Source organism: Argiope bruennichi, chromosome 5 (assembly GCF_947563725.1).
Source record: "Argiope bruennichi chromosome 5, qqArgBrue1.1, whole genome shotgun sequence".
Lineage (NCBI taxonomy): Eukaryota > Metazoa > Arthropoda > Arachnida > Araneae > Araneidae > Argiope > Argiope bruennichi.
The window spans coordinates 124,046,282-124,071,959 of NC_079155.1; the positions used below are offsets into that span (position 1 = coordinate 124,046,282).

General features: G+C 30.4%; 1 protein-coding gene across 1 annotated transcript; it reads left to right on the forward strand.

Moving 5' to 3' along the window:
- Nucleotides 1–1,313: 1,313 nt before the first annotated feature.
- LOC129968400 (kelch-like protein 10) lies at nt 1,314–24,474 on the forward strand. Its single transcript, XM_056082257.1, has 4 exons — nt 1,314–1,354; nt 7,099–7,210; nt 9,599–9,931; nt 24,166–24,474. The coding sequence occupies exons 1-4, from the start codon at nt 1,314–1,316 to the stop codon at nt 24,472–24,474; spliced, it is 795 nt and encodes a 264-aa protein (XP_055938232.1).
- Nucleotides 24,475–25,678: the final 1,204 nt, after the last annotated feature.

Here is a 25,678-nt window from a genome sequence, read left to right on the forward strand (position 1 = left end):
TTATGCCCAGAGTTACCTTTCATCGATGTATTTCATTAGAGAAATATATATATGTCATTGGAGGAACAGACGAGCTGCTGCCTATTAATTCCTGCTGTAGGTTCGATACCGAAGAGATGAAATTTGAAGAGATGTCGCCTATGCATGAAAATAGGTAAAATGCCTTCAGTTTTTGAGTATCAATGAGGAATATAAAATTTTTAACCTCCTGAATGCGTTGCTTGGGTCGTCCTAGTCCATATGATATTCCTTACTACATAACTAACTATAGGAAGCTGCACCAAGAGTAGGTGGGCGTAATTAACAATAGGAAGTTGCACCACTCTTGGATGTAATTAATCAGTGGAAAGTTAGAGCACATTTGAGTGTAACTAACTTTAAGAAGTTACATACTCTTTGGAGTGACTAACAAGGGGATGTTGCATCACTTTTGTGTGTAACTAACAATAGAAAGTTACGCCACTTTTGGGTGTGACTAACAGTAGGAAGTTACACCACTCTTGGATGTAACATACACCCAAGAGTAGGTGAAGCTCCTTGGAAAAGAGTGAGTGACTAACTTAAATTGTAATATGAACATTTTCGGAGCTTCTACTTATCGACGCTTAGGGCCTTAAAATAGTTGGGGATGACAAGTAGGAAGCACTCTTTCTTAGAAAAAAATCATGTTCCTCAAAGAAGTAGAAGGACTTGATTCAACTCTAGGCTAATCTCTGTACCACCCTTCTCCTTAAACCCGCTTGCACACAGGGAGAAGTTAGCTAGTGAGAGAGTTTAATTACGAAAAAAATAGCTTTTCTATAGAGTTGTTGTGACCTACTTGCAGGATGGAAATTTAATATCTATTTCTACGAAGATGAGGCTTAGTTCTTACTTGCCGAATCGTATTGGAAGTACTTTGGATGTGATACCACGAAAGGAAAACTCGGTTTTTTGGGCCTTGTGTTGAACTATAGTGGTAATAGGAAGATCTATTCAACCGTCCTTGGCTTGGCAGCAAGGAAAAACAAGACTAGCAGCATCGTATGACATCAGGATTGGGGCCCCACTTCTCTTAACATGAAACAGGAGCTTCTCAGAGGTTGGTGGCAGTGCACTATGCCAATTACGACCTGGCAAAGAATCCAAAGAAGGCTTGATGGGGTTTGACGGTCCCAAAAAGGAATCCATAGTTTGTGAAATTGGTTGTAGCATAGCCAAGTGCTTATGATTTCACTGGATTTCCAGTTTAGATCCTGGCTCGCTGAATCAGGGTGTGGGTAGGATTCCGATAATGGCTATCCAAAGCTAGCCAAGTATTGATATAAGGTGAGATGGAAGGATCCTTTGGGAATGGTGTCTATGTGCAGGTTAGGTGAGCATATGGCTAGCACTCCAAGGTCCCTCATTCCCATCTCCAAAGAATGATTATGCCGAACGAGTCCGGCATAATCATTCTTTGAAGTTGCTCTGGTTCATGCATTCTTTTCTGTAGAGCACTAACGTATTCTTCTTTATTAGTAGTAGAAATATGTTTATATTTATATTATGTTATTATTACTACTAAAAGCGGAAGAAAATTTTGTATTTTTAAATTACTTATTTTGATTTTAAAAATAAAGGAAAATACAGTTTATTAAGAGTGTAAATGTGTTTCTGTAAGACTATATTTGTCCCTTTCTTCTTTATCATCTTTAATTCTAGTTACTTCTGTACTCGCAATGCTCCATATCATTTATTTCCCTATTTGTATCTTAAAAAGAACGCAAATGAAAAAGTAAACGCTATATTCTCTCTTTTCTTTGAATACAATTCTCTTTTGGTGACCAGCTGGTTAGGCAGAAGTAATTGATCTCTAAGATTTTAATCAAAAGTCTTAGAGATCAATTATAGCGTCTTCAGAAAAATAATTTTAAGCTTCACGTTTTGATAATCATATAACTGCCGTTATAGAAACCTTACGTCATTCTGTATTATATATCTCTCTAATTTTTAGACAGCACCTGTAAAATTCAAACTTTGAATTGAAGCGAAGATGATTAAACTTCAATTAGCACAAAAATGTCTTTACTAAATCAAAACATATTTTTTAAAACAATGAATACACAAAACAGAATAGAAATCTTATGTGCATTACAGAATATTTTTAACAGTTTATACTAAGTCTCAAGGAAATATTCTATAAAAAAAATTTCTCTGATTTATCATAAAATTCAGGTTTTAGTTTTACTTTCAAAGGGATTTAAATGACATCAATAATAATATTTTACTTTGTTTCAGACTATAAATATAGTTCAAAGAACTATGAAGTCTACATTTTATGCAGTTCTTTGATCCTAATCAATAATATTCGGCAAAACATTCTTGACATACCAATTTTTAAATAAATAAATACATGTTTCTATCTTCTTCTATCAAATCTGATCGATTTATGAAGTTTTAAATATCACAATTTAAAAGCAATCAAAATTTTCATAATCTTAGGCCAATCAGTTTTGAGAAACCATAGCGCTTATTAATGTATCTGTGGGCTAGTGCTGGTTTCAATTACCTAACCTACAAATTTGCCTGCCTAATTTAAAATATGCTAGAGCTAAGAAAACAAGGTTTCAGTTAAAGAAAATTTAATTACAACACATTTACAAGACTTTGTACAATTGCAAGATTGGTGAAAAACGCTTAAAGATTCAGTCAGAATCGTTCCGGTCGCGGCAGTGTTTTTTTTTTTCTCTTGCTTCGCTGGTTTAAAAATAGACTGAAGGAATCGTTCATTTGCATACTTGCCGAGATCAAAAATAACCACAAAGCGGCACTATCAATTTGATTTGAACCTCGTGGCAAATGTCGGTTTGTAGTTGCACTTTGTAGTACAGCTACATATCTTCTATGAGACGGCTGATGAAGTGGTGTACGAAACGCCCGTTTTTATAGAATAATAATATTCAAATTCACATAAAACAGTTCGTTTTAGTGATCAATAAATATGATTCACACAGGGCAGAGGATCTATATAAAAATTTTAAATTCGTAAATCATCAGGGCATTTATTGACTCAAGTTACTCAAAATATTATTTTTTGCTTCATTTCGACCATTTTATTAGAAGATGTATGCGTATTACGAAACGATTTATAAATTAGCTGTTGAGCTCTGATTAGAGTGAATATCAGAATATATTAAACCATATTCATCTTAGATAAAACTGATTTATTCAATTAATTATATACATATTTTAAAAATTCACAGAAACCTTTTACCTGCACTTACCTTTCTAGAAAATATATACTATATTTATTCCATTTTTTTTACATATATGCGAAAAAAATTATCCTTCTTTAGGTTTAGTTTTCGGTAAAAGGTGAATTAATCTTTTAATTTAAATTATTGCCAACATGATGACAACACGTTGATAAAAACTAATTTTTCCTATGCGTTCATAACTTTCTCGTACAGGTTAAACTTATTTTTTATGAAATAAATGGTAAGATAATAATAAATAAATAGTAATAGTAACGTACGTGGCACAAAAATCGCACATTTTACTTACTGTTGGAAGACAACAGTCAGTTGTAGACAAGCTATGATAAGAATTTCAGATTTCTTCTTTAATTTTTTTAAATGTATTGAATTCAAAGCTTTACTTGACTAATTAATAAAGGTGCAAAATATCAGTATAAATGTTCTAGGGAGTATTCGCCGAAACGAAAAAGTGTTTTTCATTTTAGCTTTTATATCGTAATATGTGCATGTTCATCAATTTTATTAAATAACAAAGTGAAATTTTTTCTTAAAACGCATTTCATTTTAACAATTTAACAGCCTAAAAAGTCAATAATTTTGATAAAGAAACTGGATGCCAAAAGTAACTAGTATTTAAAAAAATTAAATTAAGAACTTAATTTATATGCTTAAAAAACTGATATCATCGAAACGATAATTTAAAAAAATTTAAGATAATATAAAAATCTCTTTTTTGGATGTTATTACGGAAACACGCCAAAATTTAGCTTCATTTTTCATTAAGTAAAATTCTATTTTTTTTTTAAATCGTTCTGAAAGGCACATTTCAATTTTCCAAAGATTGTATGTGCTAAGATTGATGGCTCTAGGTCAAATGGTCTAACCTACACCACCCCAACATACAGACAAATAACCATTCATCTTGATTATAAACAAATTTTGACACAAGAAAATTATTTCATGATACTTTTCTTAAATATTCTTAGTTTTCTTCCCGTGAATCATCCACAGAAGAAGAGAAAAAATTCGAAAACTCTTCTATTTTACCTTGAAATAGGACGTTTATTAATATAATCTCATAATGAAAGAATGTATAGCAGCAACTGAAAATATCAAATATCAGTTAAATTGCCAAATACCTTTAAATTAAAGTGTTTAAAGATCTCGTTGGTAATTTGAAAATTCCCAGGGTCATTAATTTTCAATTAACTTGATGGTGATTTAAAATATGTTTCAATTGAAATGAAAATATCGGCTTTCCCCAACCACAAATAGTAGCCAATAGATTTCAATAAATTAATTTTCCTAGGAATTTCTGTTGTATAAAATATTTTCATTCAATTCGAATATCAGATATACTGCATGCGAATGTAATTATAATTATATCAGTAAGGTTTTCAATAACAAAACGGAAGGTAAATGTATTAGGTAAGAGGTGAAAGTTAACTCCAAAATTATCGTAAATTAAAAATAGTTTATTCTGGGATTCTTTTCATTTGATGCCCCCCCCCACACACACACGCGCGCGCTGGTACACCAAACAGGAGATTATCATTCCCGACATTAGGTGAGGATCTCCCGCATCCTCTACTTGCTCATATTTAACACAAGAACTCCTGAAAACCAAATGCTAGAACTATTCTCTTGTTTAAATCCTTTATATTTTGGTACTTTTTCCGGAGATCCCGAGGCGTCATTGTGGTAAGATCTCGACTTCGGAACAGGTGGGTTTCAGGTTCGAGACACGATTCCACAGAAGAACCGTTGTGAAAGCACGTTATCCAATGCACGTTAAATCCGTCGGGGCCAAATGCTCACCCGCTGGTATGGTGTGGATGTTTGGAGAGGGTGTGACAGTTCATGTGCCATTCTCATCATCTGACCGCGGTTCAAAATTAAAAAGTCCATCCCAAATTATCCTTATTGTTGCTTTAAAACGGGACGATAATAAAACTAAACTAAACTTTCTCAGCAGTTACCAATATAACTATCGCATCACCCCTCTGAGAGATACGCTATCCACTGAATACAAAACTATGCTCCAGTTTAACAGATATTTGGATACATATTTGTTATTTACAAATAAGATACTTACCTTGAATGTGATTACTTTTATATGATAATAACTTAGTTTTTAGTATGCATTTAAATTTAAAGTAATGAAAACAAATATGTTAAACTGTAGTCCGTATCTTGAAAGTGATTCCTAACACATAATAATAACATTTTCCCAGTATCTATTTAAATTTGAAATAATGAAAAGGAGGTACCAATCTCAGAAAAAATAGTAATGCTTAATATATCACTTTAATCAATAGTAACATTTAAAATATAACTAAACTAGAAATAAAAATTAGCAGTTGGGGTTTTATAATTATTATCTTTATCATGGTATGGTCAAGGTCACATTATAAATGTAGCTGTGCTAGAATTATCAATCACTCAACCACATTTCATACGATTATCTTTAAATTACTTATATATATTATTACAAACCTGTAATGCTGCTTCCCAACACGGTTAGTTCAATCACTGGAAATACCGTTTTACGATTAGCTCTGTTGGGTGCTGATCGGGTGCCGCGTCAGTGATCTTAGAGGTTGGCGACAAACTTGGCGACAAAATAGATATTACTGGAAACTTCCAGTATTTTATCAATTGAACCAATAGAAATCGAATTACGCCTGGTTGGTCCGAAACCTTCTCATCCCGCCTCCCGAGAGCTATAAAAAGCCGGCAGCCTCAAGCTGCAGGAGTAGTTGGAGTCGTGAAACGAGTCATTGAGAGGATAACGAAACAACGTAACGGAATAGTCCAGCGTTGTGTGGAGCTCAAGCGATTGCTGAACTGAGCTGTGTGCCGAGTCCTGCCGTTTGTTGTAGAAGCAGCATCGTGTCGTGTGTGGAATAGCCAGGCGTGTAGTAATGAGTTGGCAGTTGGATACAACTAAAGAGAGGAGAAGATGGAGAATTGCAGACGTTTGGAGAGGTCGAATAGTGAAGCTACGTGAAATCATTCTTTCTGCTGAATTCTGTCTGGCCGCTTTGTGTGCTGTGGTCGATAACTACTTGTGGGCTACTGTTTGCTGTAGTGTGCTGCTCTGTGTTCGTCTCGGCTGATTATTCGTCGTCTTTGTGTTAGAGTTTTCGTGTTTAATAAAAGACTTGTGTGAAAACAATGACTCCTGCTCATTGTTTTCACACCATACACTCATTACAAACGAACCCGTTGACTTTACGGACTTAGTAGTGGAATTGAAGTAATCCATAACAATAACAATAAATAGAATGCATTGAAACAACAATAGAATTAATATTCAATAGAATTTTCTAAATAAACAATATAATGCTCTCTGTGGATCAGAAACTAAAGAACATAATAATGAATTATTATACCAAATTTGAATTTAAAAAAAATATGCATTAGATTTTTATTCCTGAATCTTTTTGTAAGAAGATTCTACCAAAGGTTAGAATTTCAGAAAACAAGATTTAAAGATGTAAAATAGCATTAAAACGTATACAAAAGCAAATATAAAATCATTGTAATGTTTTTAAAAAAATTGAACTTATAAACAAAATTCATAAGGCTGTAAAAATGAAACTATTCAAACATAAGTATACTAAATTTAAAAAATCATATTTACGCTAAAAATCGTTTTTTTTAACATAGCATCTACCTTAATAAAGTATTTTTTATCTTTTTATTTTCTGTCCTTTTAGTATTTTATCCTTAGAACTGTAGAAAGTAGAAATAACATTTTAACATATATTTTTTGCCCAATAATAAATACAAAACAACTATTAATAAAACTGAAATTAAAATATTCTAGAACTCAAAAATCTATAAAAATTCTTTTAAAACGTGCTTTCTTTTCCAGATGTTTTCTGTGTGTTGTCGAATTGAATGGTAAAATATATGCAATCGGTGGATATGATCAAAATGATAATAGATCTAAAACAGCAGAATGCTTCATACCAGAAACCAATCAAGTAAATTCATAGCGCTTTATATTTTTTGCATAATTTAATGTTTTACATAAAAACTAACTATATTTATTTATTTTATTTATTTATTTTTTTGAAAAAATGCAGTCATAAACTTTTTTAACCTGCCTCTCTTAGCAGGGAGGTGGTGCTTTCGTTTGAGGACACCACACAGCAATTTTTGAGACTTTAAAGCCAATAGTTTCTTTATACAAAACTTTAAAATTTGTGACTTCTTTTGCGACCACCACATCGGAAAGTACTAGACTTATACAAAGTATACAGAAAACATAGTGATCTTCAAAACAATTCGAATTCGAGAATTGAACGAATCTCCACGTTTCAGACCTTCGGAATTTGGAAAAACATACTTTTGGTATTATATTAGTTTTTCCGTCTATCTGTGACAAAGATGACTCAAAAACTTTTGAGCTAGACGGATGAAATTTGGTATACAGACTTAAAACCAAATTTGTAGATTTCTGTCAAAGTCAGAGCAAAATCCGTTCAGAGGAAGTCTCTCTGTCTGGCTGTTCGAATATAAGTTAGCACGATAATTACAAAATGAAGAGAGCTAAACAGATAAAATTCAATACACAAATGTAACATCTTCAGTGTAAACCCTTACCAAATTTTGAGCCAAATCCAAAAAGGGATTGACCGTCTGTCGGTCTGTGCTTTCAGAAATATTTAAGCGCGATGACACACAAACGCAACAATATATTAAAACGTCATATTTAAACTTTTTTTCGAATACTCAATGTTGCTCTATGTCACCACATACATTTATTAAACTATCCGTTTATCCCCAATGATTTTGATCCATCTGTACATTCTAAAAGCATTGATCATGAGGTACAAGATGTTATCCAATATAACTGCATTAGCATACGCATCCCCTCTGGGGGCACCCCGTAATTGAGGATGAGAAGCTTCTAGCATGGTGGTTGGTTCTCGCCACCCTGGAGGGTACATGAAAAGGTGGGGTTCTGGCTCCTCCCATCGATGATGGGACGTATTTCCTTAGGGAAGGGTTGTACCGTGGCCGGTGATTGCCCTGAAGGATTCAACCACAGCTCCCGACAGTGTTGCTGTAGCAAATGTCCGGTCATTCAGGTTTTTTATCCGTGTGTATCAGTGATATGACTTTACTGCTACACTGGAAAATTCACCTGCTTAGCCTCTAGTAAGTATTGACAGAAACATTTTATCATTTTCCTTTAATTAGCATGAAAGAAAGCAATTAATATTTTTAAAGTTATCATTCCCAAATCCGATGATTATTTTGCATTTCTATGAAATTTCCTGACACTAAACTTCGTTAATCTCTTCGAAAGCCAAATGCACGATATACATCATTAGAAAGAAAATACGAGCAGTAACAACTCATTTACCCAATCTAGCGTGCTTTTGACTTTCATTGATCTAACGAAGGAATTAATTTGAAACATTGTGTACATCCTTTACAGGGTAAACGGATGTGTCTTTCATTTTAATTTCATCAGCTCAGAAGCTGTAGTTAATGAATCAGTTGCTTGATATTGAGTTTCGAGGAGAGATTCTGATTTCTACGATAGGATTTCGAAATTAATTGTTCATTGCAACAAGTGTACTCGTTTGTGAATTCATATATAAGGTTCCACTTGAATAATGAAGTTGTGCAGATAGCGGTTGATTTGGGAATTTTGTGAGAGGACACTTTAATCATTATCTTCCGATTTGAAGTATAGTTTCAGTAGGAATTGTCCTCGAAAATTTCTACTCAATGTATTGAAATGATAAAACATTTATAAATATCTAAGATTTTTTTTTAAGTTCTAATTAACGAATTTCAATTCGCGACACAAATGAGAAGTGTTTGCTGTCAAGGAGTTTAGAAAAGTTAAAGTACTCCCTTTGGAAGTACTTGTGGACATTTTATTTTAACTTATAATTAATAAGGTTTCTATTTCCTGATATTATTGTGCTTTTCAGTTATTCAATGTTAATGAATGTAAAAGAACTCCGCATCTTGAATGTATTCAAAGAGATTGAATTAAGTGTAATTACAACCAAAGTTTAAGAATTCCACTTCTGATATTTATGAAATTCACTATTTAGCAGCTCCATTTTTACACATTTATATCGAAATTCAATAGTTTCATGCTTATAAAGATAAAATTTCATAAACGATTTTCTTACTCACTTTTTTGATAGAATTTGAACAACTCTGAAGAAATTTGAAATTAGAATTTTGAAGTTTTGAACATTGGTGTAATCTTGATGACAATATATCTTTTAAATTTTATTTCAGTACTAAACGATCAAAATCTCGTTGGAACTCGATATTTTTGTAATAGTAATTCATACTGTTAACTTCGATACTGCATAACAGAACTCGTCTTTCTCTTTTAGTGGAACTACATCGCCTCAATGAACTTCAAGAGGAGTGATGCTAGTTCATGTCATATAAGGAATCGCATCATTGTGGCAGGTGGTTTCGACGGGCGTAAGTACCTCAATTCTGTGGAGGTGTACTACGTGGAGTTTGATCAATGGTACTTGTTGCCCGACATGAACAGCTGCAGGTCTGGACTTGCCTGCGTGGCTGTCGGAGACTATATCTACGCCTTAGGAGGATTCGACGGTACGAAGAGATTGCAAACAGTAGAAAAGTACGATGTCTGCAGCAAGCAGTGGTTCGCCACTAAGCCCATGAGAAGACCCAGAAGTAATTTTGCATCAGCAGTAAGTAATCTTTGCAATATCACTCTACGTATATAAAATGCTTACGAAATCTTTCTTATTACTTATTACCGAATGGCAACTGTCAATTATCAACGACTTACTGTATGAATGCTTCAAACTAGTTCAGTCATTCCGTTGGATAATTTGAAATGAAGTAACCGAAGTGTGCATTAATGTCGAAAAGCTTTCAAACAAAAAAATATTTAAAACTGTTTGAATAAATATTTTTACATCTGCATTTAATTCATTGTTTAATAATAGAGCTGCAAATTATTATTAGAAAAATTCTGGAGAGATTTATCAGTTCCTTTACTTTTCTTTCAATCAAAGAAAAACATGACGTAAAAAAATCAAGATATGAATACCAAAAAGAAAATTTAATCGAGCGTAAAAGTAGATTTAATCGTCGTAAGATGAAAAAAATCGCAGTAACTATTTATGGAAATTGATGACTATATCTTCCAAATCAATTATCTCAAAAAAAAAAAATTAAGTTTGAATTATCTTAAAAATCAAAAAAATGTTTTTTAATAATATCAGTGTTATTTCCGTAAGATTTTTTTCTTTTTTTAATCAATTTTTATATTTCAATTTAATTTAATATATAATCTAAAAACGTTTTTAGCGTTATATTTAAATGCACACTTATCCATTAAAACATTCAAACGTGTGATTTTGCCAATGTTAAAGTTAAGATTTAAAAAACTTACTTTCTTCAGCATTAACTCTTAAATAGGATTTCCAGATCCATTTTTTTATACATTTATAATTACATTTTTTATATACGCTATATGTGTGTAACTTAATACTTCAGTAATTTGTAACATATTAATGCAATTAAATACATATATAAAAATAGGAATCTGAATTTAAAAAATGCATTCTATATTAATCGTTTAACAACATAAAAAGTAAATGATCTAGGCAAACAAACTGGTCGCTTACATTGGCTAGTTTTCAAAATAAAATTTTCTAATGTTATCGTTACTTTAATATTACTAAAGATTTCACCAAACAATTTCACCGACATGCGTCATTGTAATATTTATATTTTTCTTAAAATATGAATTAAAAGAAGAAACAATGTTGCAGTCATTAAAAAAATATATCATTTTAACTGAATTTTAACCGGCTTGATAATGATTGCAAAGGCCAGATAAAAAATATTTTTTTATTTGTGAAACTTTATTTTATATTACCCTCTCACACACGCAAAAATCATCATCCTTGTTGGCATTCACGGTTAATTAAAATATGCCCTTATTTTTTTTATTGTTATTATTGCTTGTCATTGTTTTCAAATGAAATATTGTGTGAGTTTTAATTAATTTACAGCTTTGAAGTGAAATAACACTTCTGATACTCAAAAGATTTCGCTACTAATCTGAACAAAGGAAAAGGGCGTAATAGGAAATTATTTGATGCCACTTCTGATTCTTTTTAAAATGTCTCTCAAATGTCATATTCGTTGAAGAATCATGTTTTTATTTAAAAGTTTTGTTTTTATAAGATGAAAAAGTGAAACATTACGAAATTTCTTATCAACATTCAGAAAAGACACTCAGTCATCAACAGTAGATTTGGAACTTTAGCTATCGCCTATCAAAATTATATCTGTTGCCTTGAATTTCCCATCTTATTCACCAAATATTAATCCATGTGATTTCTGTCTTTGGGGTTTATAAAAGAGTTAGTGTACAAGGAAAAGCTGCATATATTTATTAGCTACAAGAATGCCGAAACTCTCTTTTCCAAGCATGTGAGACTAAACACCTGAAATCGTATCTGATATTTTTTGATTAAGGGATTTCATCGAGTGTGTTACTTTTGAAGTATTCTCATTTTGAGAATAATATTGTGCATTAAAATCCTATTCTGTATTCCTTTCAATAAACAAACATTTTATTGTCATATTCCCAACAGCACAAAATACTGTACGAGATGCTGTTATGTATTCTGAATGATGCCCGATATTGCAGCAAACCTGTGGACCCTTTTACTCCGTTAACTATCTGCAAAAACGGAAAGGATTTTTTAAACTAAAGGGAGTGGTCACTGAAATTTTCTTGCATAATTCTTAATAAAGTTGGTGTCCCCCTACTCACCCCTCGCAAAAAAATTGTGGAGCTTAGAAAATACCGTGGAATTCACGACTGCTCAGATTTTTATTATCGCAAATGAGATTAGTGTGCGTTCGTAGCATAATAAGGAAATCGATAATTGTATATTAAATGCATAGTATTGACGAACAACAATTCCGATTAACCAATCTTTGACATGATTTTACCTTTTTATTACATCTAACTTGCAGTCTTTGGCGATTATATATTTTGGATGTTTTTATGCCAAAATTTGGCATAGAGCCACAATTGTAGTCACAAAATTTCATTTGTTTTATTCATTAGGTTTTTCAGGGGGGGTTAGGTCATGGGGGGCTTTCTGGTTTATAGGGTTTACATGCAAGATACAATCTACTGACGATTGGCGGTCATCCTTGAAATATTCTTTTCCAAATGTGATCAATATCAGCATTATAGATACTTAACCATGTACCAAATTTTATATATCTTGCTAGTTTTTTTTTTAATTTTATTTAGTTTTTTTTTTTTGCGTCATAATTTAATAGAAAACTATAAATTTGGTGTAAAACCTGAGTACCAACTCCCATCCGTCTAACTCAAAACATTTTTGAGTTATTGTTTTCCTAGGCAGACCAGACACGCATAATTCCAGAAATGTGCTGTTTGGATTCACTTGGGGGAGAGGGAAGGGATTTGACACGTAGAGATTCCACAAAATCTCGACTTCAATATTTTCTCTTAGTAAACGAAAAAGCAAAAAATCTCAAAAGCTACATTATTACTAGCAAGTTAAAAAATAATCTGGCGCTTTATCAATATATGTTCACTTATAATAAAGATGATTGTATTTGTGTGTGTTAGTACTCAACAGGTCAGACTCAGAGTGGGCTTACTTGGTACATAGATACTTTAGAAGGTGAGAATTTGCATCGAGAAGCAGTTTTCAAAACCTTTATTAGAATTTTAATTAAATAAAAACTTTACGAAATATTTGCATTTTCTGCCATAATATCCGATAATATCAAGGATCAAAAATAATTTTTATATTTATTTCTAATTTTTCATCATTTTCTCGAAAGCATATTTATGGATTGAAAACAATTTAAATATTATTATTCACGTCATAAAAATCATTTTCAAAATAAAGTTAAAAACTGTATTTCATGATGAATCAAATAAATTTTATTTGAATAATTCTTTAAGATATTGTATAATAAAAAATATTCTGTAATGCACATAAGACTTAAGCTGAACAATTATGTTTCCTTTCCTCATATTTAAAAAAAAAATGTTTAAATTAGTTTTCAAATTTATTTCGCCTATCTTCATACCTAATGCTAATCGACGGCAATGCTCTATTGGCTATGGTGCAAGTATAATATAAATTTGTACTTTTTCTTACTAGTACTGATGAGATGATATTCATTAAAGATGATTGACATTACTAGAGCATTGAAATAAAGCGGAAAGCTAATCGTCGAAGTTGGATAGGATTTTAAAATATTCAATTAATGCGCGTACTTGTATGTACAGGGATTTTCATCCAGTAAAATCATTAAATATATAGGAGTTTTTTTGCAAAAGTTACTATGGCTTTAATTGATAATAAAAACTTGAAAGAGTTGGGGAAATATATATTTATATATTTGCTGAGATCTGCAAATATGTTGTTGCAGATCGAGACATTTATGTGCAGAATTTTGGAATTCCTAACATTTCTTTCAATTTTCTGTAGCAGAAAATCGGGTGCCATTCGTGGCGCCATCTGTAGTCTACTTTGATAAAAAAAAATAGTGAAATCATCATAAAATTTATTATTTGGATAATTTTTTAGCGGCAGAAAGATTTTTTTAAATTTAAATGTATTTTCAAAGAAATGTAATTTAATATAATACAAAAAAGTATCTTTTATCAAAAAATATTTATAAATAACTTAATAAAATTATTAATCCATGTATCTGAACATTCACTTAAAAATTATTAGAATATTTTCCCTGTACATAAAAATTATCTTTCTTTATGATTACTGAAATATCTGAAGAAAAAACAAATATTCATATTTATTTTCTTGAAACTGGTAAAGATATATGGTTTTTAATGTGACTACCTTAAAATAGTCATTTTGCTGAAAATTTTTAATTTGAATTTTTAATCGAATTGTCAATTTTCGAAATATTTTTACTTGTTGCCTTCATTGACTATATATTTAGGCATCCAAAAAAGTTTTATTTTTGTTTTTACGTTTACTAAAAATAAATGTACAATGCATATAATAAACTGCAGCTTTTGGAACTGGTGAAAAGTCATTAAATTCCAAATAAGTTACTTGAACAGCTATTTTCTTATTCTTAATTAATACGTTGCTTAAAAATATAGATTTACGGATCATCTACTTATTTTTATTGTTTTATTTTTTCTGTATTACTATAGGAGCTGTATGTTTTTCCCCTTCTTTTTTTAAAAATTTAAATTTGAGTTTAAAAGAGAAGACATATGTCACTGAATGCCTATTTACCATTTTTTTGCATTGATACTTCAAAAATAATAAGTTTAGAAGTAATTGTAAAATACTTCAAAATTTGTAGAATAAATATTACAAGTAAATCATTTGTTTTCAAACTACAAAGAACCATTTGAAAATGAAAATTCTTGGCGACATTTATATTTTTTATAGTGATTTTAATGTTCTTATGGTAGTGAAAAATATTTGTGAAAAGGCAAATAGTTCTAAAATGAGAATGTATAACAGAAAATATACAAAAAAGAAAAGTTGAAATGGAATAAGAATACTAGAAAAAGGTCAGTTATAAGCATAATTTCAAAATTATTCTATAATTTTTATTTATAAAATATGTTGGAAGTCCAGCAAGCAATTCTCCCCCCCCCCTTGGTTATTGTTGCATTCAAACCCCCTTATATCAGAGCAAAACAACTTATTAATTAAAATAATATGATCAAAAATAGTTTCCAAAAAAACTCACGGGGTCTACCAAATTTAGTTATGAAAGCAAATAGAATCAACTCTATCTGTATACTGCAAAAACTTTTCTTCGGAAATGCTTACGTTTTCTTACACAGGAAGATTTAAAAACCTCCAATAGAATTTTTTGCCCCCAAAAAATTCCTAAACAGAAAGAAAGAAACAGAGCACATATTCTAAGGATTTTGTTTAATAAATGCCGTTTATATCATTTATTCATTCTCAAGTATTTAGAAATATCAGTTGGTTGATTTACCGATGCTTGAAAACTGCATGGGAATTGAAAAGTGCGAATTGTGTTAGAGATGTCAATCATTATCATTGTCATCATCATCTTAGCACAATATTATTGAAATATAAAAAGCTAAAAAAATAATAAAATTAATTTAAAATCGAGGAAAAAAGTGTTTGACCAGCAAACACTACATATTTGACATTCTAAAACGTTTACAAAGTTGCTGTTGTTTGTGCTATATAAAAATCTTTATATGCATTTTCTGGGAAAATTATATTTTGTTATTTTCCTTTATAGGAAATATCCATCAGGATAATATTTTTAATAAATTGAAATGAAATTGTGCCAAAAGACTTTACTTGATTTTAACCATTTTATAAACTGGAATCTAATGCTCGATTTATATTTATTCATTTTACTGATCTCTTAATGAAAAAAATTCAATAAATTTCAATAAAAATTTTGAGTTTCCTTGCAAAAGTGGGGATATTTAAAAAGATTTTTTTGTGTCACTGGAAATCTTTACTTCGTTACACAGCTAAATATTTTAGCCATGCATCTTTTAAAAATAGTAGAAATATATTTATTATAATTCGCTTTAGGATGTCAGGCGTAAGAGCAGATATTATCTCTAAAATTTAAATAATAATTACTTATGGTTTCAGTGTTAATAAAATTTCCGCCGATATTTGATTATAATTCTAAATCTTGTTCCCTACTATAATAGAAATTATATTTGTTTTTATTAAAGATTTTTATAAATTACAAAACAATGCTTCGAAGATTGTCACATATCTCAGAGTGCATGCATTTAAAGAATTGAGAACACGCACACACAACCTGAGAATTGTTAGTTATTTAGACTCAACTGATAAATTCATTTAAAGATTTCAGTCTTATTTATTTATTTTGTCTTCATAATAACTGACGAATATATCTTAAAATACGAATCTGCTTTCCTAAGAAAAAATAAATTTTAACAAATACAAAGCTGCTTTTGTTTTTAAACATTTTTATTTCACAGATGTATTTATCTAATTCTTACAAATTTTAATATTTCACTTCCATTTATTTTCTTATTTTTAAAAACTTAAGAAAAATAATTGTTTCGATGTAATAGAATAAATCAAGTCAGATTTTGCTGGCTGTTACTATGTCATAATGGATTTCTACAAAATCAAACACACATCGTCTCAAAGTGAATAATGTTATCGGGTCCTCACTTTTAATACCAAGCTTCTGAAGCTGAGAACACAAATTTAAATTCAGACTGTTCTATATATAACCTTTAATTATTAATTAAATTTAAAGCTTAGGATGAGAATGATTTATTTACTTTTGAAGATTCGACAGTTAAAGCACAGCACATTCGAAGTATAAGTTTAGGAATGACGAGAGTTCTAACTTTTATTTTCAATTGGTGACAGGAGATGGCGTAACTCTCGAGCTTTAAAAACTTCCTTCTTTTATTCTTTCGTTCAGTGCGGAAAATTTAGTTTAAAAAAATGAGAGTACACCTTACTTTTACTTGATAAATCCGACTTTCAATATAAATAACACATTACCGGGAAGTGCAAACATGTTTTTAATTTTACACATAATAAATTGTTTAATTTAGAGTAAAAATAAAGAAAAATCAATGGAAAACTTCTAAATTGAAAAGTTTCAGAAGCATTTTAAATAAACATACGCAGAATTTTGCCTCAAAAAATTAAGAATACACCAATGAAATTCTTGTAATATCTCGCATAAAAAGAACGTGTCAGTATTTAGTTGCATATCTTTTAGGTTTTTTAATGGCCTCTAAATGTCGTGGTACAATTCGACCAATTTTTGGTGGTATCTGAAGATATTTTACCCCATTCTTAATGCACCACTTGTTTTAAATGGGTTTTGTTTCTAATTTTGGGTTTTTGGACCACTGCTTCGAATATGGCCTCCGAATATTCAATGGTATTGATGTTGAGGTACTGTGGTGGTGTGTGTAACTACTGTTTACAATGAAAAAGACGCCATATTTTGACGTTACGTACATTCTGTTTGGAATCGTTGTCCTACTGGAAAATGAAATTTCCATCTAAGCCCAATTTGTGAGCACTTTCCTTTAGATTGCTGCAAAATATATCCAAGTAAACCATATCGTTTATAATGCCATCTATAAAAATTAAATTTCCTACCTCGGATGAAGCCATGCAACCTCAAATCATGACGGAGTCACCACCATGTTTAACTGAAGGACGTAAATTTTTGGATCCAAAGCAGAATTAGGCTTTCTCCATACAGTACGATGGCTGTCACTGAGAAAATTGCTGAGTTTTCTTTCATTACTAAATATAGCTTTCTTCCAAAGGTTATTGATCTTCAATTAAGGAGTTTTTGCAAATTTCGAATGCTTTTTCTGAATTTGCAAGCTGATGAATGGTTTCTCTCTAACAATGCGACTTTTATATCCAGTTAGTCTAATTGCATATCGCACAGTTTCAGCACTTACACTACTGCCTATGATTTGAAAAGTTTCTGCAATAAGTTGGATGAGCATATGGTCGCAGCAATCTAAAGAAGAATGTTAAAAATGTGTGTTTACATGGAAATTCCATTTTCTGGTAGGACAATGACCCCAAACGGAATGCATGTAACGTCAAAATATGGTGTCTTTTTCATTGTAAACAGCAGTTACACATACCACTACAGTAACCCGACATAATTGCCATTGAATATTCGGGGGCCATACTCGAAAAAGGGGTTCAAAATCAAAAAATTAGAAACAAAAACCATTTAAAACAAGTGTTGCAAGAAGAATGGGGTAAAATATCTTCAGATACCATCAAAAATTGGTCGCAGCGGTACCATGACGTTTAGAGGTCATTTTAAGAGCCAAAAGACATACAACTTAATAGTGGCACTTCGTTTCTACGCGTAATATTGCAAAAATTTCATTGGCGTATTCTCAATTTTTTTAGGCAAAATTATGCGTATGTTTATTTAAAATGCTTCTAAAACTTTTCAATTTAGAAATTTTTTGTTGATTTTTTTTCTTTATATTTACTCTAAATTAAACCATTTGTTATGTGTAAAATTAAAAACATGTTAGCACTTTCCAGTAATGTGTTATTTATATTGAAAGTCGGATTTATCAAGTAAAAGCAAGGTGTACTCTCCTTTTTTTGAGCCACTGTATATCAATTGATTGCAAAGTTCTTTTTACTTTAATTTTCAGTTTTATTTTTTTACTTGAAAATAATAAATATAAAAAAAGATAAAGATTTTTTAAAAAAAGATAATTATCATCCTGTTACATTTATTCATATGAAGCTTCATTTCTAATAATTTTTATATCTGAATATATATTTAGCCTTTGTTTCAGCTTGGAATAAGTCCTGGATTTAAACAGGAACATCCTTTTATGAATAGCTCATAATTTTTAGATTTTCAGATTCTACTTTTGTCTGTGGATTTCACATTCATTTCTAAAAAAAATCAGTTAATATCAATTAATTTTAAAATAAATATATTGTGAAAAATTTCTCCTGAACTTTAATGTGTACAAAAAGCGTCGCTATACTTTATTTTTTTTATAATTATTTTTATAGTTATCCTTTAAATATTATTAACCCTTTGCATTCGGATGATGCCATTCACTTTGTCGGTGCATCGTTTTGGTACTTTATTTATTTATTTTTCACCTTAGATTGTTAAAAATACCTACAGAGTGATAAAAAGATGTAAATTAATTTTTCGCAGAATATTCAACCTAAAATAATTATGTATATTTATTTTTCAGAATAATAAGCAAGTCCCTGTATTGGGTGACCTTGTAATTAAGCATCGAATTACTCTCGTAAGAGCAAAGATTTAATTCCCGTTATGATCAGATTTACTATAGTTAATTTCAATGCTAAAGAGTCCGAATCTACTAGGATAACCGGGCACAAATAATTTTGATTTTGCTATATAAATCTTTATCACGAATGGTTCACCTCTCTCTGACTTTTAGCCAGTTCATGTTCAAAAGATCTTATTTTGATATAGAACTACATTTTGCGCAGGCTTTTAGATGCAATTTTCTATCTCTTTTTCCCGTCTGTCTTTCTCTTTTCATTTCTGGAGGAACCTCTTCTTAGATAAACGAATTACTTTTCCACCAAGTTGAATTCAAAGAGTCGATAATGTATATCCCTCTACCTTCTCATACAATTAATTCCATAGCAACGATTTTTTTGTATTCAACTTATGCCGTAAGTGTAGAGGATCGAATGTGCATTTCGGAAAAAAGTATCTATTCTTGTGAGTGGATTTTGTCTAAGATCTCATATAGGTATAAAGTTTTGGGGTGAAGATATCTTTCCTTTCATGCTCTTTGCTTGTTGCGGTATTATGCTTGAGTGTTCACAGATATAATGTTAAGAATTTGTAGCATTGCTTCCCTTCCCTCGCCAAGTCAGAAAAGCGTTTTACTGATATTATAATGGAAGCTGAATAGATGTCGAAACAATGACCAGTGACCTTGGCGACAATTTGAGATAAAATTGTAGGTCTCTGAATATTCACGGAATTTGGCAATATGTCTATTAAGACTCTTGTTCGTGCATATTTTCTAGAATATTAGATTTCTTGTCAAGGGAGCTACAAAACTGAAGGTAGGCAAACTAATGAATAGTCGAAAAGGGAGTGCATAGAAGAGCAAAAACTTTCTTTGGGCAATTGATCCCTAAGTCCTGATTGCATCCTGAGCGAACTGTTCCGAACAACCACTTAACTCATCAGTACTTCATAAGTTACGTATGGCTACTTTATCGCCAATTTCACACTGACGTTCTGGAGCATATTTGTCTTTTAGATGAGCATGTTCACTTGAGCGTAATAGACCCAGACGTGTACGAATAACCTGACTTAATAACCTCACTGCAGGCAACAGCTGGATTGTAGAATTAGGTGTTTTACGCTATTTTAGCAAAAATTCTGAAGATTATACTTTCATTATCAGAAACTAAAGTCATTGGGGAATTATATCCATACAAAATAGTTATCTTAATATTCCGATAGTTTTTCCACAAATATTGGAATTCATTGTAAACATTTTAGGACCTTTATTAAATATGCATCCACTACAATTAAATACATGTAATTCATAAAAAGACTAGCAAAATCTATATGAATCCTTTCTCATGGTTTTGAAGATCATTCCCAAAGATGAAAAAAGTTGTGGGGATTTTAAAGTACCATTAATCCCTTTTTTTAAAGAATATACAATACCATCTGCTTCGAATGAAGACATTTTTTGAAAAACTATCAGATGGTAAATACTTTTCTAAAATTAACTTATCACAAACTTATTAGGTAAAAAACAACAATTAAAAACTTTAAGTATTTAAATCATTGGAAACAATTCTTAGCAAAACACTCAATTTCTCTATCGATTCCTGGTCAACAAAAATATGTACGTGTAAAAGTTTTATTAAATTCAGTATGTCCCTTAAATTTACATTTTTTTGTTTTTTGTTTTTTTTGTTTACAAGTTTTACTTTTATACACATTAGCAAAGGAAAACACACATTAGAAAAGGGCAATACACATTAGCAAAGAACAAAAATCTGTTACATATACAACAAGTACTTATAAATACTTACTTAGGTTTATCCCGTTTGTTATTTCGTTGAGAAGCAAAATGACCTGAATTTTCACGAAAACGTTTGTAGATTTTTGATGGTATAATTTATGGACTGCTTGAGAATCACTAGCATGCAATTCAACAGTATATTTTGCAGATATTTCCATTGCGATAGCGATGTTTACCGCCTTTTCGTATTTAAGCTCTGGTCCCTATAACAACTTCTTCTGAATGGCTTTACTTCGTAGATCGCATATGAATCTTTAACGAAGATTATGGTTGAAATTGCCCAAACATCGCAAGTTATAACACAAAGTAAGTCTTCAACTGAACGCTCAATTCGACACCAAGCATTCTTCCTCGCTATTTCGTTTGTGAAAGCGAAACCTTTCCGAAATCACAAGTGGCTTCGGGTTCAAATGCTTTTCTAATATTGCAGTCAAGTCTTTGAAGCCTTTATCCTTTGGTTTATCAGATTAGACCAGATTCTTTAACCCTTTGCACTCGGAAGACTCAATCGATGCATAATTATTCGCCTAATACAAAGACATGTTTGTTGCTCCGAAAAATAAATATATATAATTGTTTAAGTTCAATTCTCCCGTTTAAGTTATTTGCATTTTGTTATTACTCTGTAGGCATTTTTAACAATCAAAATGAAATAAATAAATAAAACCTCAAAATGATGCATCCTCTGGAAAAAAATCAGGTGATCTAAGTACGAAGTAAAATGCTTCGACATTTTCGTGAAATGATTCCGTCGTTGATATTCGCGAATGGGCCATCCTCGTCGACTGTGTTGAAAGACAAGAAAGTAAAAGAACGTGATAGTACGAATTGGGAAGAAAATAGTATTTAAAAACTATTTTCTACATCACTAACCAAATTAATCTTCTTCGGACATGGATTATTTACTAATAAATAAAAAATTGTGAGTCAAGGTCTTCAAATTCAAACGAAGTTAGAATAGCTTTCAATCTGTGTAAAAGAGGCAAATGTTCGAACTGTCTCGACTAATCTAGAACTTCTGACAAAGTCAGCTTAACCTGTTACTGACAATCTGCAAATTAGAATAGCTTTATTTAATATTAAATTCAGCAAATTTTAAGTATCCATGGTGATCTATTTTATCTCCTCCTTTAAATTCTGTTATTTTTTTAGAAATTTTAGAATTTATTATTATTATTTTCATTTTTGCGATAGATAATTTAATAATAATTGAAAATAATTGCTATTAGAAAAGTTTTTCGATGAAATAAACACTTTCATGTTTCTTTTTCTTATCTAAAACTGGAGCGAAATATCTTTTAATGTTAATTATTAATTTATCAAATTAAAGAACAAATCTTACTTAATAATCTTACTTACGGAACTATTCTCTTTTTTTTAAATCACGCTCCTCCCTCAAAATATCGACTAATAATAAATGACAATTTAGATTACCTGTTCTGCAGTTTATTTGACAATTATTTGACTTAATAACTGCCGAAATCAGTAAGGATGTTTACTGGAGAATGAAAATGTACATCTGACAGATTATTTTAAAATTAATTAAGATTCAATTGGTTTAAAAATTGTGCGAGTTTTTGACTTATTCCGTCATTAATATAATTTCCTAAATCATTATTGTAAGAAATAATTTTTATATTGTTATAAAATTTATTAAAAATATTCGTTTAAGTATATCAATTGAATGGTCGTGATTTTATCTGAATTTCGATAATTTGCAATTTTTTTTTATTAATACATTTTATTTATGTATTGAAATTCAAATCATTTTCATTATTTCATCAACTATTAACTGGCATACTCAACGTCACTTGGAATTAAAATTATATCAAGCATGATATTTTATCATGTATTACACAGCTATATTACACATGAAAGTTTATACATAATATAATATGCGCAATGACACATTTTAGAAGCTGCGTCGCCGAATAGAAGAAACTTTTGGTACTTTAACTTTGTTTTTTTTTCATTCCGAAGACATAATATAGACTTTTAAAAAGTGCTAAGAAATACGTCTGTCTACATCGCGATATAAGAGCGGAAGACAGCAATATCTTTTTCTTCGCTGGTTTTACTATGAAATTTTAATAGGTATTTCTTTAACGCATGTCGATTTAGGAAGGGAAAATTTAGGTATCTTAAAAGAGTGTTTTAAGCATTAAGGATTTTTCGTGAACCTGAGATTGTGAGAAACTTTCAGAATAAAGTTAATATGGGCTAAATTAAGATAAAAATTAGGACATTAATTAGAATTTAAATTAGATTAATATGTATACATATATATACCTTTATTTCACAATCATTTGTATTAATAACAGTTGAAAGAAAAATTGGACAAAATTGAATTTAATATCCTTGAAAAGATAAAATTTTAAATTTTAAGATGGCGTAAAATTTTTTCGAAATTATTTCCTCTTAATTTTCTGTAAAAAAAGTTAAAATATTGGTTAATTTATTATAGCTTAAAGCTACTTCTGTCATCGAATATTTATTTCGTTTGTTTACAAGAGTTATACATTTCTTGCCACCTTTGTGCGTTTAACTTATATCTGCTTTATTTTGTTGTTGTTATTCTTTGCTTATTTAAATTACTATTTTGAAACAAATGGAAACCTAGTAAAAAAATCAGATATTAAAAAAAAAAACTTTAAAAAATTATTGATAGAGTAGTTCAAAGTTAACAAATTTTTCCAAAATTTCAAAAGATTGTTAACAACGAAAAAAAAAATCTTTAAAATTTAAAAGAAATATTGTTCAGAAATGGAGCAAATTTGGTTGAAAAGTTAAAATTATGAATTTTAAAAACCTTTAATAGTTATTCTTTTGGTATAATTTTCCTCTAATTTACTGTGGAAGAAAAGGGAAATTTTAAATAAATTCTAATTAACTGGATATTTAACTAAATTTCGATCTCTGAAAAGTTGACAGTAATCTTTCCCTTGTTTGGTTGAAGTTTAATCCAGTTATTTAGAAGGAGATGTGGAACATACATGCATACAGACATAGTTACAATGAATTCTGTTTATGTTATGATTTAATCATGTGATTTCCTGTGATTCAACATTTTCTGTAATTTTCATGTGACAGTTAATCTGTCACATGGAAGACACACGTTAAGACACAGGATATCTGCACAGTTAACATGAGGAATAAAAAAGGAAAGATCAGCATCGAAAACTACACCATATAAAATTTTTACATAATAACAAATAAACGCAGGTGCAGCCGGTAACTACATATGCTTCTTTAATTCTAAAAAATAGCCTTTTAAAGTGTTTCCATCGATCTCGTGCCCTCAAACACATTTTATCTTAACAGGTATTGGAAGGAAAAATTTATCTGATGGGCGGTTACCATGAAGGAACTAATATCATCTCAGACGACTGCGAGTACTTCGACCCCTCAACACACAAGTGGAAAAGGATCGCACCTTTGGGACTGGGACGTGCCGGTATTGCTGGTTGCACTCATGGCCAACTCAAGAACGTAAGGAATTACACATTGGACAGTGACTCGCGATCCCTTTTAAAGAAATATTTGGCGCAAGATTTAGCTCAAGAGCTGGAAAACCTTTCTCTGGACAATTTCCAACAATCTCGATTGACTTTTGATGTAATATTCGTTTGATAATTTGTATTAAAGCAGAATTATTTTGATTTATTTATTTATCAAATTAGACAAATAAGGGCATTTCGCATGGTCACGTGATACATGGATATACTGCGATTTGTACGTGATATACTGATTGATTCATCAGCTTACAAACAAAACTAAGCATGAATAAATAACAAAAGTCAATGAGATGAGATTAACAATTTTATTATTCTTCAGGTTGATTCAGTATTCTTTCTTCATTGAATACATTGAAAGTTATAATTAACTATCTGGTACCCGACGCGTTGCTGCCGCAGAAGAAATAATTTTGGAAACATCGTTTGAAATTTAAAATAGTTGTCTTGTTTATTTAGGAATGATAGAAAGAATGATATTTATTTTCTTATCGGCAATGCATACATTCATTGATATTTATATTATAATTCGCTCATTCCAGGTGGTAAACTAGAATGAAGATGAAATAACCTTCTCTATATAAGGAATAATGGTTTGTAATTAATAAAAATAACTATTTAATTAATTGACACAAAACGTCCTTTCTAACTTTCTTTGTCTTTCATTTTTTTATAGCAAAGTATGAAGAAACTACTCAATAATTTGTATTTTATAATTTAGGAACTAATATTTAAATGTATATTCAATTTTTGAATACTGAAGTTTTATTTTTATAGGTCGTGTTCGGATATTTTGTACTTCATGACAGTTTTCAGAATTTTTGAAAAAAGTCAAAATTATTAAAGATTTTTAAAAAAAATTAACAATATTCAAAACTCTGATTTGAAATATCGTATTCTGAAATTCTTATGGGCCCACTTCATTTTCGTCTTTCCATCATTTGGTTAGAATATATCTGCCATTGTATTCAGTGTGTCCTTTAGGACTTTTACATTAAACATTTTACAAAAAGAGTCAAGACATTATCATGCCAAACAAATTTAATATTTTGAAATACATTAATAATAATAATGTTTTGAAATATATTAATTATTTAATAATAAATTGAAAAATCGAAAAATCTAACTCTTATTTTTGCTTAGTCACAAGAGAGATACTACAGCACTTGCACTAATTAATATTAATATTGCTTCTTCTTGCAAACGATTATATTGAAGGAAAATGATTGCATCAAAAACTATGTTAAAACTTAACTAGGTTCTCAACAAGGACAAAATATTCTAACCAAACCTATCAAAACTCACCAAACTAACTAGTATAA